The following is a 20,398-nucleotide window of genomic DNA, read 5'->3' as shown; positions in this document are numbered from 1 at the left end:
CTCCTTCGGGGTTTTTCTTCAAAGTTAAAGAAGTCTCAGAGTTCTTCTTTAACCCCCCGATTTCTTCCGGAAGCTACTCTTCAACTGGTTTTTTCTAGGAAATAGCTAGTAGCAGTGCAGCCATATTAACCCCCGGTCAACCTCGAAGATCGAGGGATGGTACCGTTTCCCCTGGCGAAACGGTCCCCCCACCCATAGGGAGCGCCTGCTCTTTTTCTGATCTTGTGGAGATGTGGCCCTTGCTAGGTTTGTCTGGTCCCCCGTCGAAAGAAGTTTTGAATGAACTCCTTCAGTTGGGTTCTTAGAGGAAGCGGACACCGACTTCCGCAGAAGTAGTTCCCTCCTCGTTGGGTTCAGTGACGAACGACCTTGGAGCCGCTGCCCGCCTTTCGGACTTTTGGTCCCCTGTTGTGACTGATGCCGAAGACTGCGTTTCTCCCACAGCTGAGTCGTCTCTTCCATCGGGGAGAGAGCAAAGTCTGATGCAGTTACCTCCTTCAGGAGGCCATCTCTCTCGCCCGTGAGAGAGATCCCTTAGAGACCAACTTGTGACATTGCTGACTTTGTCAGAGCAGGCTCCCTCTTCAGAGGAACCTGCCAGATGTTCTCCTTTGGGAGTTTGTTAGGTGAAGGAGTTTCTAACTCCTCGTCACCCTACTGTAGGTGTGCTCCCGCCCCCCAGGGGTAAGGAGACGCCTGGTCGGTCCTTTGAACCGACACCCTGAGCCTTTGGGCTCATGTTAGGCTGAACCTTTGGGCATTCATGACCTTGGGCCTTCTGGCTCTCGTCATGCTGATCCTTCAGGCTCTTATGACCTCGGACCTTCGGGCTTTTACACTTCATTCAGGCTGTTGTCATGCTGAGCCTTTGGTCTGTCCTGACCCTAAGCCTTCGGGCTTTCATCGCGTTGAGCCTTTGAGCTCTCGTGACCCCAAGCCTTCGGGTTCTCGTGACCCTGAGCCTTTGGGCTTTCGTGAATCTTAGTCTTTTGGCTCTCGTCACACTGAGCCTTTGGGCTTTCATGATCCCAAGCCTTCGGGCTCTCGTTACGTTGAACCTCTGAGCTCTCGTAACTTGACAGCTGCAAGTAACTCGTCAGCGGCTCGTCACTCTACAGCTTTATATGGTTCACCAGCTGTTCTATGTGTCAACTAGGCAGGTCTCGCCTGCTTCTCGTCACTCATCTTAGGACGAGCCATTTTCGCCTCATCATCAGGTGACGAGTGATCGTCTCTCTCCACAGAGGAACCATTACACTAGGGGAAATGAACACTAGTCTCGACAGACGTGGGAGGCCTCACTTGCCTGAACGAGTCTACGAGGTTTGTAATACTCCACCTCCCCGGCGCTCTCCCTTCAAGCGCCAGCGACTATCTTCAAGAGTTCGCAAGTGTCCCTTTTTCCCCACTCGCTTTCCAGGCGTTCGCCAAGGTGGCTCTCACCACCTCGTTGTTTACCCTCGCCTCGGTCCCTGAGACTGACTGCCCCGATCCCCTCATAGGTTCACAAGCGCTTTGTTCCTAGGGATCGTCTAGATGTCAGAATGCCAGAAAACCTCAAATCAAATCACCTACCAATAGATCAGCTCACCTCGTGTGAGCAACGGGTTGATGATTCGTGAGTTTCATCAGGCTCAGGGTGGACAACCAAAGGAGGCACCTAAGCAGAGCACCGTTTTGAGGGACCAACACACGGTAAAACACCTTGCAGTTTGACTGGTACCACATTTACTTGCAGTTAAGGTGACTAACCACCCTTCTTTACAAGTTCCCAGACCTAGCGCATCTGGCCGCCCAATGGATTTCCTCCCACTTCCACAGGTGGTAGGGGAACCGCCCCCTGGTTGAGCACACTATTTAATGTAGTGCGACAGGCAGTCACGGGGGCTTTCCCTGATTTCATTCTTTGGGTGGCATGCCGAAGATTCTCCTGATGGCTTCTCTCCTTCCTGATTCCTCTCTTCCTTCAGACCCTTGGAGGAGTTCCTAAGGTTCATCCCTAGCAAGACCTTCTTCTAAGGAGAGACCTCTCTCCCCCCTGAAGAGGAATTGGGAGGAAAGAGTACTAGAAAAGTCTGGGAACCCCTTGCAGGTACAGTATGTGTAACACTGGTAAACCAAAGGGTAAGAGTAAGAGGATTAGGCCATCTCCGCTAGGGAGAACAGGGTGATCTCCCTGATTGACTCTTTTAGTCTCTCGCCGATAGCGGTGGTTCCACCAGAGTCCTGCCCTCCATCCCACCCGGACGTGTTTTTTCCCTTCAGGTAAGTTTGTATAAATAGCTAAAGGTTTGTATCATTAGTTAGGAAAAATACAAAATATCTCCAAATTTGTCATTTGTTCCGTAACTACCAATGGCCCCTCAGGAAAGAGTCAGCCGCAAAGCCTTCTCTTCTGGAGGAATACTGTCTCCATTCCCAAGTCCTCGGCAAGATCTTCCGTGCCTCAGCAAGAGAGGCCTATGGAAGTCTCTCTCTCTAGAGCATTAGTAAGAGACGCCCTGTCTCTTACCTACCTTGACGACTTTGACCCACCCTGGTCTCGTATGGGTGAGAGCTCGGAGGTGGATGAGCATTTAGGTTATGAGGACGGCCTTTTGTCTAGAGTCACTAGCCCTAAGCTCACGGAGGCGGAGGGGAAAGATTCTGAGCATACCTTCTGTCAGGTTGTGGCCTGCATAAGATCCATCAATGGGCTGTCAAATCTATTGGCAGCCGTGCAGAGTGGAAAAGACATGGTCCTTGACCATTTCTATGGCGCTCAAAGACCCATGAATGCCAGTGCAGCTTTGCTCTGGTCAGAAGGGTTGAAGAGTGCCAGAAGTGAGGCAGCATTACAGGCTACATGCTCCTCTAGCTCCCTCAGGGCAGGCTCCTCCTCTAAGGTCTTCTTGCCACCATTTGTGCAACAGAGGAGATCAAAGAGCCTCATCCAGCTTCACTCTATAGAGGCTCTCACAATGGGTGTTCCCTTCGAGATATTATCAGGACTTTGTCTCTTACTCGGCTTTGGAGATCATCAACAAGGAGAAGGTTGCGAAGTATGCCATGCAGGCTACTTTGTGGCTGGATCTCTGGTTGGAATCAGTGAGACACCTGATCAGGTCGCATTAACCTGTGGGCGAACACCATCTTAAGTAGACGAGACATGATCATTTAGAGGTTCCATCGACAGCTCCTGCAAGCCAAGGTATCTAGGCTGAGAAACTCCTCTTTCGAGGGAAATTCCCTTTTCAACCTGGAAGACGTCGAGCGGGTAGAGGAGAGGGGAAGTCCAACCAGGACTCCCTCCTCCGTATGGCCCTGACATCTCCTCCATATGGCCCTGACATCACGGCCAAACCAACCTCCTCCACAAAGGAAACAACCTCCACCCAAACTGCCGACGAATAAGGCCATGGTCTCAAAACAACAGCAACATCAGTAGGGGTCTAAGAAGTCCTTTCAGTGCAATCGGAAAGGATTAAAGTCATTCCGTGGAGGTAAAAGAAATAGAGGACCCGGCAGAGGCCTCTCCCGCTAGGACGTGAATTCCTCCAACCTATTCACCTGTGGGGGGTGTCCTGCAAAGCCGCTGGCTAAGGTGGCTGCAGCTTGGGGCTGAACCGTGGATGGTCGAGGGGATTCGTTCTGGGTATTGCGTCCTGTTCATTCAATCTCTCATCCACTGACTCGGGATCCAGTCCCAACAAGCTCCTCCGCAAAGGGATCTGCGAAGGTGCTGGCTCTTCGGCCCAAATTCCAGATCATATTTGAGAAGGGTGCTCTCCAAGAGGTCCTTGACGGGTCTCCAGGCTTCTTCAGCTGACTCTTGTGAAAAAGGCGTGTGGAGGCTGGAGACCAGTCATCGATCTCTTGGCCTTGAACAAGTTTGTCAGACAAACTTTGTTCAAGATGGAGACAGCAGATATGGTCAGACAAGCAGTAAAACCGCAGCACTTCATTTGTACACTGGATCTCAAGGACGCATACTTCCAGATCCCAGTCCATCCGTCTTCAAGGAAGTATCTGAGGATCATGTTCGACCAAAAACAATACCAGTTCAAGGTGCTGTGTTTTGGTCTTTCCACGGCACCTCAGGTCTTTACAAGAGTGTTCACCCTAGTGTCATCTTGGGCTCACAAAATCAGCATCCATCTCCTATGATATCTTGACGATTTGCTGATTCTATCAGACTCAGTGGTGACCCTTCTTCAACACCAAGACAAGCTTCTGGGGCTTTGCCAAGATCTAGGGATCATGGTAAACCTTGAGAAGTTACACCTACTTTCCTCTCAAAGGCTGGTACAGTATATCTAGGCATGATCATAAACACCAAACAGCACAAAGCATTTCCACAAAGAATTTCCTGAGGAATGTAGCAGGGCCCTTCCTCAGGCAAGAAGAGCTTCCAGCCCATCCCTGGCCCGTCTAGTCTCCAATGGTTGCCTCACAATAAGATCTTTCCAGTGGCGCCTCAAGTCCCCGTGGAATCAAGCATCCGATTCCCCAAACACCCTGGTTCATCTAGGGTTAGAAGTATTGACGGACCTCATATGGTGGGTGACAGACAAGAACCCCTCCTTAAAGCGGTCGACCGTGTAGTCACTCCCCTGGAACTGATGCTCTTTTTGGATGCACCAATAGAAGGGTGGTGGCCCCATATGCTGCACTACACCATCTCCAGCCTTAAGTACAAATCAAAATGGTACCAGTATATAAATCTCGTAAAAATGAGGGCAGCCTTTCTTCCCCTCCAACAGTTCCACCAGTTCCTGGCAGAGCACTCCATGGTCTTGATGAACGACAACACCATGGTAGTAGCTTATATAAACAAGCAAGGGGGTACCTTTTTGCAGCCCCTGTGCCATCTAACGATAGAGTTACTTAGATACACAGAAGACAACTCGATATCCCTATCTGCTCGCTTCATTCCAGGCAAGAGGAATGTGCTTGTAGACAATTTGACCCGAGCGACTCAGATACTGGGCTCCGAGTAGTCTTTGAATCATCTAGTAGCCAACAAAGTCCTGACTGTGTTGGGTTCCCCGACTGTGGACCTCTTCGCAACAGCCCTGAACTTCAGGCTCCCGCTCTACTGCTCCCTAGTCCCGGATCCCCAGGCTCTCTGGCAAGATGCATTCCAACAATGGTGGCACAACATCGATGTTTACACATTTCCCCCATTCTGTCCGATGAGAAAAGTCCTCAACAAAGTTAGAATAAGCAAGAACTTATCAATGACACTGATAGCTGCGCTGTGGCACCACACAGAGTGGTATTCAGACCTTCTGCGGGTCTTGACAGAGCTTTCTAGGGAACTTATTCCACGACACGATCTACTCAAACAACACATGCCAACATATTCCACAAAGCTGTAGCTTCGTTTCGACTTCACGCCTGGAGACTCCAACATCTCACTCAGAGAGGCTTTTTACAATGAGTTGCAGAAAGGATATCTGGACACCTTAGAAGATCTTTAGCATCAGTCTACCAGGCTAAGTGGTCTGCTTCCTGTGATTGGTGTCGTGGAAGGGGTATCAGTCTCCTCAGTGCCTCTATTCCAACAATAGCGGAGTTCCTTGTAAACCTTGGAGAAGAAATGGTCTCGGTTTCGGCAGTCAAAGGCTACTGCTCAGCCTGAAGTCTTGCCTTTAAACTGAAGGTAGTAGATATTTCCTCCATATTGGAACTCTCTCTCCTCATACAAAGTTACGGGATTACCTGCCCCCAGTTGGAAGTTAGACCTCCTCCTTGGAATGTGGATTGAGTCCTTCAGTCTCTGAAAGAAGCTCCCACCGAACCATTACACCAAGCAACAGGTCGCCACTTTACTCTGAAGATGGTGTTCCAACTCACTTTGGCTTTAGCCAAGAAAGTTAGTGAACTGCATGGTCTACCCTACGATGTTTCCCATTCAAGGGGAGACATCCCTGAGTTTATTGCCAAGACTCAAAATCCAGGGGTAGCGGATCCTAAATTTGGGCCCATCAGGATTGAAAGTCTTTGTTCTCTGATCAAAGATCCAGACCTACTGTACTTTTTCCAGTGAGGAGCCGGAGGTGTTACTAAGAAATGACTAGAGCAGCTCGCCCTGGTGTGTTGGCCCTCTTTGTCAGCATGAGGAAGGTCAAGAGAAGGGTCACAAAGAACACCATCTCATCATGGATTTGCAAGGTCATCAAACTGGCAGTTAATCTGAACCCTCCTCCACCACAACAACCCAGAGCTTATGACATCAGGGGCATTGCAACGTCCTTGGTGTTTAAAAAGAACTACTCTGTGCCGCAGGTTTTGCAAGTAAGCGTGTGGAAACTTCAGACGACCTTCACCGCCCACTACCTGCAAGACGTAACCCACAGGAGCATGGTGAGATTTTTCATTGGTCTTGTGGTGGCTGCACAACAAGTGATCTAAACACCTCAAGTTCCTTGATGGATAAGTAGCAGAGGGTGAGAGCTGAGGTTACCCGGGTTAATCTGGGGTACTTGGGTTAGTATGACTGGTTTCTTTCTTTCCTTCACTTCCCCTCCCTTGGGGAATCAGTAACATGGTACTCAGCACAGCTGACCTCACCTCTCTGCAGGTAAAATCCATTTCCCTTGTGGAACCTAGTATAGAAATAATATTTCTTGGTGTTTAAAAAGAACTACTCTGTGCCGCAGGTTATGCAAGTGAGCGTGTGGAAACTTCAGACGACCTTCACCGCCCACTACCTGCAAGACGTAACCCACAGGAGCATGCAGACATTTATCATTGGTCTTGTGGTGGCTGCACAACAAGTGATCTAAACACCTCAAGTTCCTTAATAAGTAGCAGAGGGTTGAGGGCTGAGGTAACCCGGGTTAATCTGGGGTACTTGATTTAGGATGACTGGTTTCTTTCTTTCCTTCACTTTCCCCTCCCTTGGGGAATCAGTAACATGGTACTTAACACAGCTGACCTCACCTCTCTGCAGGTAAAATCCATTTCCCCTGTGTAACCTAGTATAGAAATAATATTTGTTGCGTCTCCAATACCTCTAGCGAGGGGGGATTGGGTAAGGTCTTGATACAGTGAACCCTCGTTTATCGCGGTAGATAGGTTCCAGTCGCGGCCGCGATAGATGAAAATCCGCGAAGTAGTGACACCATATTTACCTATTTATTCAACATGTATATTCAGACTTTTAGAACCTTCCCTTGTACGTAGTACTGTTAACAAACTACCCTTTAATGTACAGAACACTTAATGCATGTACTACAGTACCTTAAACTAAAACAGGCACAAATATTAAAGGTGATTTTATATCATGCATTTCCTAAACATGCTAAAAAGCACGATAAAAAATGGCAACCAATGTTTTGTTTACATTTATCTCTGATCATAATGTAGAAACAAACTGGAGGTAGAGCTTTGCTTATTACCCAGACATATTTCCCATACTTTTCCCTTAGAACTACATCACATCTTCCTACTTTAGATATATAGATATATATATATATATATATATATATATATATATATATATATATATGTGTGTGTGTGTGTGTGTATATATATATATATATTTATATGTATACACATATACATACCTACATATATACATAAATACATGCATACATATATATATATATATATATATATATATATATATATAAATTATTACTGTATATATATGGGTTATGGAAAAAATCCGCGAAGTGGTGAATCCGCGATGGTCGAACCGCGAAGTAGCGAGGGTTCACTGTACTCTCATATTCCTATGACTTGGAGGAGATTCTATTACTAGACCAAGTCACATTGCTAGTTTCACAAAAAAAACAGCTTGTATAGGTCACTAGTCGTTCAGAGCATGACAGTTTTAGCTAGGTGTAGGGCTCTTACCGCTAACGATTTATATCGTAAGGAGAGAACCCTGTGTCAAATGCCAAGAGCCAGCTGGCACGGACTTTCGCCCTCCTAAGAGGTAAGTCATCCCCTATAAATAGCAAGGGTTTGTATAGAGTGATGGAACAAATGACAAATTGGGAAGTAATTTGTATTTTTCCTTAACGATACAAACCTGGAACTATTTATACAGATTGGTCTGCCAGCACCTATCTACTGCCTACATGCAAAGTGGGTGCTCAGCCTAGGTGTGTGAGTGAGCTGGGTAGCCGGCTACCCTCCACCCCTCCCTCTAACTAGCGTTTGGGGTAGTTATCTCTTGATAAAAATCTAAGGGCTCGTCTTTCAGCTACGCTGAAAGTAATATCCCTTATAAATAGCTCCAGGTTTGTATCTTTAAAAACAATACAAATTACTTCCAAATTTGTCATTTCTGAGTAAATATTATATACCGTATTGTGAAATATAGATATAACTGTCATATAAGGATATGATGTACATTGTAAGTTTCTTTGCAGCTTTCCTTTGGCCCTCCAACTTTTATTACTTGTTAGTCTTCTATTGTACCTCAGGTCCTGCTTATTTCTTTCCTATTACTTATAGTGCAACTGTCAGATCATTCAGCTCTGAATACCCTCTTCTACTCCAGTACTGGGCCATATGGTCCAAATTCCATAAACTAGTTAAATTGTTGTTAGCCTAAATTTTATAAACATGCAATAAACTTTCAACAACAAATAGTCTTTATTGCTGTCTCATATATTACATACTTCTTTACTGATTATTTCAGCTTTTGGATGACAAGAAATTATTGACTGAACAATGTGAGGAAATGCAGAAGAGCATGAGAGTAGCAGATAAGAAACATTCTGATAAGGTAAAATATGCAGTATTAGATTAATACATGGTAATATTTGTTCTTATGCCTATACAAATCTTACATCTTTTGAAATAGGGATATGTCTTTTCAGCGGCATTGGAATGGTCATTAAATCGTAAACAAGGTAGGTAGTTGGTTAATGACAGGTGGTGAGAAGAAAGCCCTAGTGACTTTCTTTTACGAAATAACTACTTTTGTCCATGGCTGCAACAACCTGCATACTGTAGCACTGCTCTTTTAACTGTTGGATCTTTTCTTACTTTCATTTGTGATTAATGTTTTTCTTGTGAGTAATCTCACTTGTAACAGCATAAACTCATTGAAAGCCAAGTTTGTGGTTAAGTGGATTATTATGTAGTGGTTTGCGGACTGTGGCCAGATGTAGCACGCACACTGCCTAGTGTCTGAATGCCGACCACACTAAAACGTTTCTCTACATAAAAAGAAATGGTGGAATACCTAGAAATCTGGGTAAAAGGTAAACAATCATTGAATTGGGCACTGGGCACCACCCCTTGATTTTATACTGGGCAAGGGGATCCAGCTAGAACCTTACTTCCCTATTATTTTTTCTTGAGTATTTCGTCTCTCTCCACCATAATCTGCGCCGTGTTCTAAATAAATAAAGCAATATGCTTTCCAGGTATGATTTTTTTTTTCAAGTTTAAGTAAACCTTGAGAACACTAGGAGAAAAAAAAATTACATTCTTAATGTATTTATAGGCTGGCATGTGAATCAACCTCTAGGAGGAAATTTATTGAAAGAGGATTATAAAAAACAGATTTAATAAGAAAAATTAATCAAATAACTAGATTTATATTGTAATGAAAAAACTAGTACAGTATCCATCTTCACTTCAGTCCCACAATAATTAGGTTAAAAGAAAAATCAGATTTGAAAAACAAGAAATGTTCACATGTTGCACACCCCCATATGAATTCAGTACAAAGTCCCCAGGAACAGTTAATTCAGTTAACATTCATATCGTGAAAAAATATCTATCACCAAAGTTCAATATTGTTAAAATGTATGTGTGCAGCATAGATTTGTCCTCCTTCTCATATACACTTATTGGAAAAATAAAGATTCTTCACAAGCATCATTTCATCACAGCCAGGCTTAATTTACAATAATTTTGTCTTGTCACATCCCCTCGCACTTGGGAATTTCTGTCAATATGAAAATTCAAATGCCTGCATAATGCTTCATGTGGCACTCAAAAATAATTGTACCTGTATTATGTTTGCTTTGTATACTGACAACACAGACGTTCCACAGAAGCTAACTCTCTCCAAGTTCTTCATATTTTAAACTACACTCCTATATGTTACTCTGCTTATTGACAAACACTTCATCCCAAAGGGTTGCCTTTTCCATTGGACAAAGCCCTGAGCAACAGCTCTTAGCTTAATATAGTTATTCCAAGCCAGTATGATATGTTACCCTTCCAAAGATGATAGGCCTCCTGGTTTTCCAAATAAGCACTTCTACAATCATTATTGAACAAAGTTTTATCTCGGAAATTTAATACAAGAAATTATGTTGGTTAGAGTCTCATCCTAGGGAACAAGAGGCTCAACACTTCTAGATCATTATGACAAATTCAGATACAAAAGATCACTTGAAATACCATTCCAGTCTGCTTGAGATTTTATATACAGTATATCTGTTATCTAAGCTGTATTTTAGAAGCATATACTGCATCAAATGAATAATTGGGAAACATTGAAATGATAGATTTTATGATACTATAATTTGAAGCTTTCTTTTTCATGTTGGCTATATTTCACATTCTTTGCTTTTAAATGTTTTATCGTATGTAATTTCACATTTGCATTAATTTCCATGAACTTGAAAAAAAAAAAATTTCCCACTGTAAATGGATCAAATTTTCAGATAAAACTGGCTGAAGAGAGGCACAGCCAAGAGTTGAAAAATGTAAGAGAAAGAATTATATCTACAGAGCAAGATAAAAGAGAGAAATGGTTTCAACAGAAGACAAAATCTATAAAGGTAAGATCCACTGTATATGGCTAATTACTTTTTCATCCACAGAAATTATGTCAGAATTAATAACTTTCTCATGACCACCAAGTTTAGTCTTATAATACTGTTATTTTCTTGGACTTTGTATGAATATCAGAGGGGATATTTATAAACAAAGTAAAATGTAGAAAAGAGGGGATAAAGCAAAAAAACCACTCACTGACTTGTACATATTAGTTAACTTACAAAATCTACCTTTCCTTTAAAAGTAAAGGACATTATCTAATTTAGTCAAAGCAGGGGATGTATTTCTCTTAAATAATCATTCCATCAAATGTGGATGCAGGCCCAGGGGAAGATACCTCCAGAACAGTCTCTTTAATGGAATGTACCATAACTTCTTTGTAGGGATTGCTTAAGGGTTAGGGCTCTTTAGGGATTACTTAAGGGTTAAGGCTTTCTATGAATTATTCAAGGATTAAGGCTCTGTAGGGATTACTTAAGAGTTAGGGCTCTGTAGGGATTACTTAAGGCTTATGACTGTGTGGGGATTGCTTAAGGGTTAGGGCTCTTTAGGGATTAATTATGCATTAGGTCTCTGTATAATTTAATTTACTTAATGGTTAGGGCTGTTTAGGGTTTACTTAAGGGTTAGGCTCTGTAAGGATTATTTAACCTTTCTTGTAGTGTCAATTCATGCATTAGCTGGTTCATCCAAAATTTAGCTATCTACTTTAGCTCTGTTACTGCTTTCTTTCTTTCATTTTACTACCTAATCCCATCTAGTTTTTACTTCATAGTGCAGGTGTGTGGTTCTCCTTTCCCTGTTATTTTGAAAGTTTACTGAATGTTGAGGATAATAGGGAGACAAATATAATTGCTGTTGCAGGTGTTGAGGTGTCGGTGATGGGAGATGAGAATGAGAGAGAGATTACAAGAGAAGAAATAAGGAGAGCACTAGATGAAACGAGAGTAGGAAAAGCCTCTGGTATGGATGGTGTGAGAGCTGAGATGTTGAAGGAAGGGGGTGTGACTGTACTTGAATGGTTGGTGAGATTGTTTAATAGGTGTTTTGTGTTGTCAATGGTACCAGTAGATTGGGTTTGTGCGTGTATTGTACCACTATACAAGGGTAAGGGAGATGTGCATGAGTGTTGTAATTCAAGGGGTATTAGTTTGTTGAGTGCAATTGGAAAAGTGTATGGTAGAGTACTGATAAATAGGATTAATGATAAAACAAAGAATGCAATCTTGGAAGTACAGGGTGGTTTTAGAAGAGGTAGGGGTTGTATGAATCAGATTTTTACAGTTAGGCAGATATGCGAGAAATATTTAGCAAAAGGTAAGGAGGTTTATGTTGCGTTTATAGATCTGGAGAAAGTGTATGATAGAGTTGATAGGGAAGCAATGTGGAATGTGATGAGGTTATATGGAGTTGGTGGAAGGTTGTTGCAAGCAGTGAAAAGTTTCTACAAAGGTAGTAAAGCATGTGTTAGGATAGGAAATGAAGTGAGCGATTGGTTTCCGGTGAGAGTGGGGCTGAGACAGGGATGTGTGATGTCGCCGTGGTTGTTTAACTTGTATGTTGATGGAGTGGTGAGAGAGGTGAATGCTCGAGTGCTTGGACGAGGATTAAAACTGGTAGACGAGAATGATCATGAATGGGAGGTAAATCAGTTGTTGTTTGCAGATGATACTGTACTGGTTGCAGACACGGAAGAGAAGCCTGGCCGATTAGTGACAGAATTTGGAAGGGTGTGTGAGAGAAGGAAGTTGAGAGTTAATGTGGGTATGAGTAAGGTTATGAGATGAACGAGAAGGGAAGGTGGTGCAAGGTTGAATGTCATGTTGAATGGAGTTACTTGAGGAGGTGGATCAGTTTAAGTACTTGGGGTCTGTTGTTGCAGCAAATGGTGGAGTGGAAGCAGATGTACGTCAGAGAGTGAATGAAGGATGCAAAGTGTTGGGGGAAGATAATGGAGTAGTAAAAAATAGAGGGTTGCGCATGAATGTAAAGAGTTCTGTATGAAAAAGTGATTGTACCAACTGTGATGTATGGATCAGAGTTGTGGGGAATGAAAGTGACGGAGAGACAGAAATTGAATGCGTTTGAGATGAAGTGTCTAAGGAGTATGGCTGGTGTATCTAGAGTAGATAGGGTTAGGAACGAAGTTGTGAGGGTGAGATCGGGTGTAAGAAATGAGTTAGCAGCTAGAGTGGATATGAATGTGTTGAGGTGGTTTGGCCATGTTGAGAGAATGGAAAATGGCTGTCTGCTAAAGAAGGTGATGAATGCAAGAGTTGATGGGAGAAGTATAAGAGGAGGGCCAAGGTTTGGGTGGATGGATGGAGTGAAGAAAGCTCTGGGTGTTAGGAGGATAGATGGGAGAGAGGCAAGAGAGCGTGCTAGAAATAGGAATGAATGGCGAGCGATTGTGACGCAGTTCCGGTAGGCCCTGCTGCTTCCTCCGGTGCCTTGGATGACCGCGGAGGTAGCAGCAGTATGAGATTCAGCATTATGAAGCTTCATCTGTGGTGGATAAGGGGGTAGGGTGGGTTTTGGCCCCCTAGCAGTACCAGCCAAACTCGGTTGAGTCCCTTGTCAGGCTGGGAGGAACGGTGAGAGGATTGGTCCCCTTTTTTGTTTCATTTGTTTGATGTCGGCTACCCCCCAAAATTGGGGGAAGTGCCTTGGTATATGTATGTATGTACCTTTGCATAGAATGGTTTCCCTAGCTTCAATACTGGTCTATATGGCCCAAGCTCTGATGTCAAACTTATTTAGATGATCTGATAAATAGAATTCTTGCCAAATTTTATCTTAAAATTCTTTTTATACCATATAATTTTTTCTGTGTCATTGCACTTGAATAATTTCTTGCTGTATACTTAGTCGTTTCTCTCATCCTTTGTTACTCATTGATCTTAAGATATGAAAAGGTAAATAGTATAATACTTTTCCTCACAAAAAATATTGTGAATGAATTTTTTGGTGCAGGTGGTACTGTATGGTCTGAGTATTTATAGACAATTAAGTGAAGGTATTCGTTACTGAGTTTTACTAATTTTATATTTTTATTTCACACTTTATATTTCTTTATTACAATTATTGATAAGTGTTATCATTTACATTTTTATACATATTCTTATAGCCCTAATAGTATAGGGTGGAGTCCTGGACCCCAGACCAATTATGCAGAATTCCTGCGATGGGTGATTCTCAGAAGGGAGAGTGTAGAGTTGAGAGAATAATTTAAATATCTATTTTAAGCTAGAGAACATCATGATTCCTACATACTTGCAATGTAACGTTTACATATTACAATCAGGAATTTTATTGAATCTCTTTAGATTCTGATCCCATTTATTAATAATGTACTGTATATGGACAAGTAATTTCTATCAGAATACTTTTTAATATTATACAGTATACCATACAATTATTCAAGGTAATTTTCACAAGTCTTCTTGATCAAGTTTAAGTCAAATTCATTAACCTCTTTCTTGTCTCCTATTTTATTTTGCATATAGGAATCAACTTACCGAGGATTAGAAAGCAAGATGAAAGATTTGAGTGCCAAGCATCGAGATGAAATTAGCCAGCTCAAAGCACAACATTGGGACCTTATGAAGGAGGCTGAGGAGAAATTTATGAATCAGATGCGTTGTCAGGCAGAAGACTTGAAAAAGAAGTTTGAAGAAGAAAAAGAAGAACTTTGTAAGAGGGAAAGAGAGAGAGAGCAACAAAGGTATTTTGGTTTATGATATGATTTTCCAAACTGCCAAAGGAGTAATGGCAAATTTTTTGTTTATTAAAAAATCATTATGTTAGCTATCATCAATTCATGATTTATCTTTTGTATTATTATATACTCTACTCCTGTTGAAAATCAGACAAACAAGCACTTTACTGGCAGTTGAATTAAGGATAACCAGAGACAAGAATATATGTTTCAGAGCTATAGTAAAGCACTTGGGTAACTCCTGGGCATCAATATCAGCCCTATTTGAAAAAGGAAAAGTCATATAGAGAACTCAGAAGTTGGTCTTTACAACAAAGAGAGTTTATTTTAGGGTCGGAGTGTGAAGTGGTCGTTCCACTCTCAACATATACTGGTAGTTCTTCCTTGCAAACTGCCAAAGATTAGTTTAATCTAAGGGAGTTGTTTATTCTTGCGAAGAGCTTTTAGCATTCTTGCCCACAGTGGGAGACTTTGAGAAAAGCATCAGACAGAGATCTGACTCTCAAGACTGTCTTTTTGAAAGCCGCAGCCTTGGCGAAAAGAGTTGGCGAGTTGAACAAACATGTATTAAGCCACTGAAAGTTTGCAAAAGGTCTCTTTAGTTTTTTGCCCAAATTAGTGACCAAAACCCAGAACCTGTTGCCATATGACACGGCTTTGAAACCTCCTCACTTCAGGAAGCGAGGGATGGTAATCAAGAGAATATATTTTTTGTGCCCCAATAACGCTCTTTTGTACTATATGAAGGGGACTCACCATCTCAGGCTTGAGTGTAAATGTCTTCCTTTGTACTGGCAGAATAAAAAAAGAGGTGATGAAGACGTTCCTTTCTGGCTTCATAAGACAATCAAAGTAAATATGCTTCTATAATTTTGAGGTTCTAGGTACCAGCTCAAACAAGAGCTCTTGAAGTCAGGGATATTGGTCCCACTTTAGACTTTGAAGAATCTTGCAGTCAGACAGGTGAAGAAGGAGTTTGTAAGTGCCAAACAACCTTCACAGACTTCTATCCTTGAGTGTTTTCCCACAAGTTTTTCAACTCTTTTGTTATTGGCCCTGTGATGGTTGCCCAGTGACAGAAAATATCTTATCTACTTTTATGTATTTGATGCAAGTCTGGAGGCAAGCTAGAATAACTGGCTCTTCTACTTCTTTCATTCCCCCTCACCTAGGGATGAAGCATTTGTACAGCTAAATGTTGTATCTTACACTGATTCTGATAAGCTACATTTCTGAGCACCATTTTTATCAGACTAGGTCTGTAAGAAGTAGTTCTTCCCCAGTCTCCCTTAACAAGGGGGAGGATGGTAGAGTAAATGCCAATCCGTTATTCATCATGTGCTAGGTATTTAATTCTTGACTGCTTCTATCAACCAAATACCAGTTGCATAACCTACTCATCCTTATGATGGGCTTATAATCCAATATAATGTTTGAGTCCTTTTTTTTTTACAGCCAAACTTGTAATGATAATAAAAACATGAGTGTAAGATATTACCACACAAAGCAAACCCAGGAAGAACTAGAAGCTGAGTTTATAAGCAAATGAAAATACACTGTCAGCTAGAGTGAACATGTGATTTAACTTACCAGCAAACCTGATACCACACCAACAACAACAAAATTTTAAGGGCGTTTACAATAAGAAATGCCATTTCCCAAATCAAAACGATATTGTATAAAAATATATGTTTCAGTGAGAGATGGTGTTTGAGGATCCAGCTACCAGACTCAGTCTTATGTCTCATAATTTATATTTCACAGAGCAACTAGAACTGCGTTAGTGCAAATATAAAGACTTCATTATGATATTCAAGTCTTTTATACAGCCAGATTCATAAGAATATGGTAATAGAAACCTTAGTGTAAGACATTATCACACAATGTAAACCCATAAGGAACTAGAGGCTGAGCTTGTAAAGAAACAAAAATACACTGTCATCTAGAGTGATCACATGATGCAACCTACCAACTGAGCTACATCACCAATAAAAGAATTTAAAGAGCATCAGCGATATGAAGCGCCATTTCCAAACTGAAAAAAGATTGTTTAAAAGTACTTTCTTTAGCAAGAGTTGGGATATAAGGATCCAGCTACCAAACTCGGTCTTCTGCATTGCAATCTTTGATGTCATATAGAGCAACTAAAGTTACTTTCCTCAGCCTATATCAGCAATGAAAGGCAGCTGTTCTGTTTACAGTGAATAAACTTTATTATTGCGCAATGTATACAAGAAGTCATCTAGTTATGAATGAGTCCTGTTCTTATAGTGTGTCTTAAGTTGATTTTCATTATAAATTGGATTTATATACTGTACTGTACATGTCATACTGTACGTACATACTTACATATTGTATGCTGTATGAAAATTATACTTTAAAAAGAGAGTAAACAAGCCCTTACTATTCATACAAATACCCGTACCTTATACAGTATTGTATCTACACTAATACAGTACAGTTCTTTTATTATTATTATTATTATTATTATTATTACTATTATTATTACAAGCTAGGCTTATTGTAGACTATAAGTAATGGATATAACAATTCCTTACCTTTATTCCTGTGGTTTGCCTGCACACTGGAAGGGGCGCTGAAATTGGTTGAGAGACAGGCCTATTGGGAGGGGGAAGTGTAAGATGTTGGAGAAGGAAGATGAAATGGAGAATCAGGATGAGATGCGGAGAAACTGGAGTCAGGATGAGATGCTGGAGAGTCAAGATGAGGTGCTGGAGAAGCTGGATCATCAGGGTGAGATACTGGAATAGATGCTGGAGAAGCTGGAATAGGAGCTGGGGAGTCAGGATGAGATGCTGGAGAATCAGGATGAGATGCTGGAGAGCCAGGATGAGAAACTGAAAGAGGAGCTGAAGAGTCAGGGTGAGATGCTGGAGAAGCTGGAGTCAGGATGAGGTGTTGAAGAAGCTGGAGAGTCTGGTTGAGATACTGGAATAGGTGCTGGAAAAGCTGGATCATCTGGAGGAGATGCTGGAGAGTCAGGATGAGATGCTGGAGAGCCATGATGAGAAACTGAAAGAGGATCTGAAGAGTCAGGGTGAGATGCTAGAGAAGCTGGAGAGTCAGGATGGGATGCTGGAGAAGCTGGATCATCAGGGAGAGATGTTGTATTAGGTGCTGGAGAAGCTAGAAGAGGAGCTGGAGAGTCAGGAGGAGATGCTGGAGAGTCAGGCTGAGATACTGTATTAGGTGCTGGAGAAGCTGGATCATCAGGATGAGATGCTGTGTTAGGTGCTGTAGAAGCTGGAAGAGGAGCTGGAGAGTCAGGATGAGATGCTGGAGAGCCAGGATGAGAAATTGAAAGAGGAGCTGAAGAGTCAGGGTGAGATGCTGGAGAGTCTGGATGAGGTGTTGAAGAAGCTGGAGAGTCTGGTTGAGATGCTGGAATAGGTGCTGGAGAAGCTGGATCATCTGGAGGAGATGCTGGAGAGTCAGGGTGAGATGCTGGAGAGCCAGGATGAGAAACTGAAAGAGGATCTGAAGAGTCAGGGTGAGATGCTGGAGAGTCAGGATGAGATGCTGGAGAAGCTGGATCATCAAGGAGAGATGTTGTATTAGGTGCTGGAGAAGCTAGAAGAGGAGCTGGAGAGTCAGGAGGAGATGCTGGAGAGTCAGGCTGAGATACTGTATTAGGTGCTGGAGAAGCTGGATCATCAGGATGAGATGCTGTGTTAGGTGCTGTAGAAGCTGGAAGAGGAGCTGGAGAGTCAGGATGAGATGCTGGAGAGTCAGGATGAGATGCTGGAGAGCCAGGATGAGAAATTGAAAGAGGAGCTGAAGAGTCAGGGTGAGATGCTGGAGAGTCTGGATGAGGTGTTGAAGAAGCTGGAGTCTGGATGAGATGCTGGAATAGGTGCTGGAGAAGCTGGATCATCAGGAGGAGATGCTGGAGAGTCAGGATGAGATGCTGGAGAGCTATGATGAGAAACTGAAAGAGGATCTGAAGAGTCTGGAGGAGATGCTGGAGAGTCAGGTTGAGATACTGTATTAGGTGCTGGAGAGGCTGGATCATTAGGATGAGATGCTGGGTTAGGTGCTGTAGAAGCTGGAAGAGGAGCTGGAGAGTCAGGATGAGGTGCTGGAGGTGATGGTGGAGAAGTTGCATTGTTAGAGGGTTGAGGTTCAGGTTCAGAAATCTCTACTTTTTTAAAGTAGATACACAGGTCTGTGTGGCAGGATTGGATCCTCTTCTCATCCAAGACCTCCTTGTAACACCTCATAACATCCATGATTTCCCTGTATACAGTACCTTCATATACATTTGTAGCTTGTAGCTAATAGAGACGAAGAGATTTTGAGGGCTAACAGTTAGGTAGACTTGCTAGACCACCCAGTAGACTATGCTTCAAGAGGTGCTTTGTTCATCAAGCCTGTGGGTCTCAGGAGAGGAAGGTGAATATATATATACTGTATATATATACATATATATATATATATATATATATATATATATATATATATATATATATATATATATATATATATATACTGTATATATATATATATATATATATATATATATATATATATATATATATATATATATACATATACTGTATATATATATATATATATATATATATATATATATATATATATATATATATATATATATATATATATATATATATATATATATATATATATATTCACCTTCCTCTCCTGAGACCCACAGGCTTGATGAACCAAGCACCTCTTGAAGCATAGTCCACTGGGTGGTCTAGCAAGTCTACCTAACTGTTAGCCCTCACAATCTCTTCGTCTCTATTAGCTACAAGCTACAAATGTATATGAAGGTACTGTGTAACTGGGTATAAATGTGTATATATATATATATATATATATATATATATATATATATATATATATATATGTGTGTGTGTGTGTGTTTAAACAAAAATTTGTTTAACATTGAAAACTTCCGCTGTGTAGATACTGTATAATTAGTGTGCCCCAGAAGTATCAAAATAGTTAATTTCTTTGTAAAAAATGTTAATTTGATAACTGAAAGTCACAGGAAGTCACGAAACTGTATCACAATCGCTTGCCATTCATTTTCATTCCTAGCATGCTCTTTTGCCTCTCTCACATCTATCTTACTGTCACCTATGGCTTCCTTCATTCCATCCCTCCACCAAAATTTTAACTTTCTTCTTGCACTTCTCCCATCAACTCTTGCATGCATCACCTATAAAAGATGACCACCTCACCACATTCATTTCTCACACCCGTTCTCAACCTCCCTACCTCGTTCCTAAACCTATTCAATCAAGATAAACCTTTCTGTTTAAAGGTTTTGAAGCTAATGCTTTGTAGACATTAACTATGTGACTACTAGGTAAATATTAAACTAGTAATTACTTATTAAGATTACTGTAAGTTTTTACTGAAAGAGCTCTCTTCTTTGTAATCATTAAATTTTTTCTTTTTACAGAGAGAAATACGCAAGATTTCTTGTTTGTATTGATAATTCTATTTCCAATTAAAATTTAAACATTATAGGAGGCATAGTGTGAATAAAATAAGAGGTTCAAATTATTTTGGACTAGAAAAGAATGACTTAATTTGCCCTCTTTCCCTACAGATTAGAATTAGAAATTCGACAGTGTGAACAGCATTGTCTTAGCAGAATGGAGGCTCTTCGTAAGCAGCATGAGCAAGATATAAAGGCTCTGATTGAAGAACGACATCGCAATGAAGAGAAATTGCGTGCTGACCATTGTGCAGCTATCAAAGATGTTAATAAAGAAAAGGATCAATTACTTGAACAACTACAAGAAAATCTGAGAGTCCAAATTCGCAAACATGAGGTATGTAATTTTTAATAGGAACATCGCATACATAAACTGTCTGTTTTAAGAGAAAATTATTCTCATTATATAGGTAATAACAAGGACCAGTATGCCCTCCTTATCTGCA

General features: G+C 41.5%; 1 protein-coding gene across 2 annotated transcripts in view; it reads left to right on the top strand.

Annotated features, from left to right (window-relative positions):
- Window positions 1-20,398, top strand: part of LOC137621507 (myosin-11-like) — a 177,538-nt gene that overhangs the window by 76,385 nt on the left and 80,755 nt on the right. For both annotated transcript variants that reach the window (XM_068351860.1, XM_068351859.1), the window contains 4 exons: window positions 8,639-8,725; window positions 10,626-10,742; window positions 14,247-14,464; window positions 20,064-20,289. In XM_068351860.1, coding sequence (XP_068207961.1) covers window positions 8,639-8,725; window positions 10,626-10,742; window positions 14,247-14,464; window positions 20,064-20,289 — 648 coding nt within the window. The remainder of the gene's footprint in view (window positions 1-8,638; window positions 8,726-10,625; window positions 10,743-14,246; window positions 14,465-20,063; window positions 20,290-20,398) is intronic.

The sequence above is a fragment of the Palaemon carinicauda genome, chromosome 28, assembly GCF_036898095.1.
Source record: "Palaemon carinicauda isolate YSFRI2023 chromosome 28, ASM3689809v2, whole genome shotgun sequence".
Taxonomy (NCBI): Eukaryota; Metazoa; Arthropoda; class Malacostraca; order Decapoda; family Palaemonidae; genus Palaemon; species Palaemon carinicauda.
This window is presented reverse-complemented; position numbering and strand designations above follow the sequence as displayed.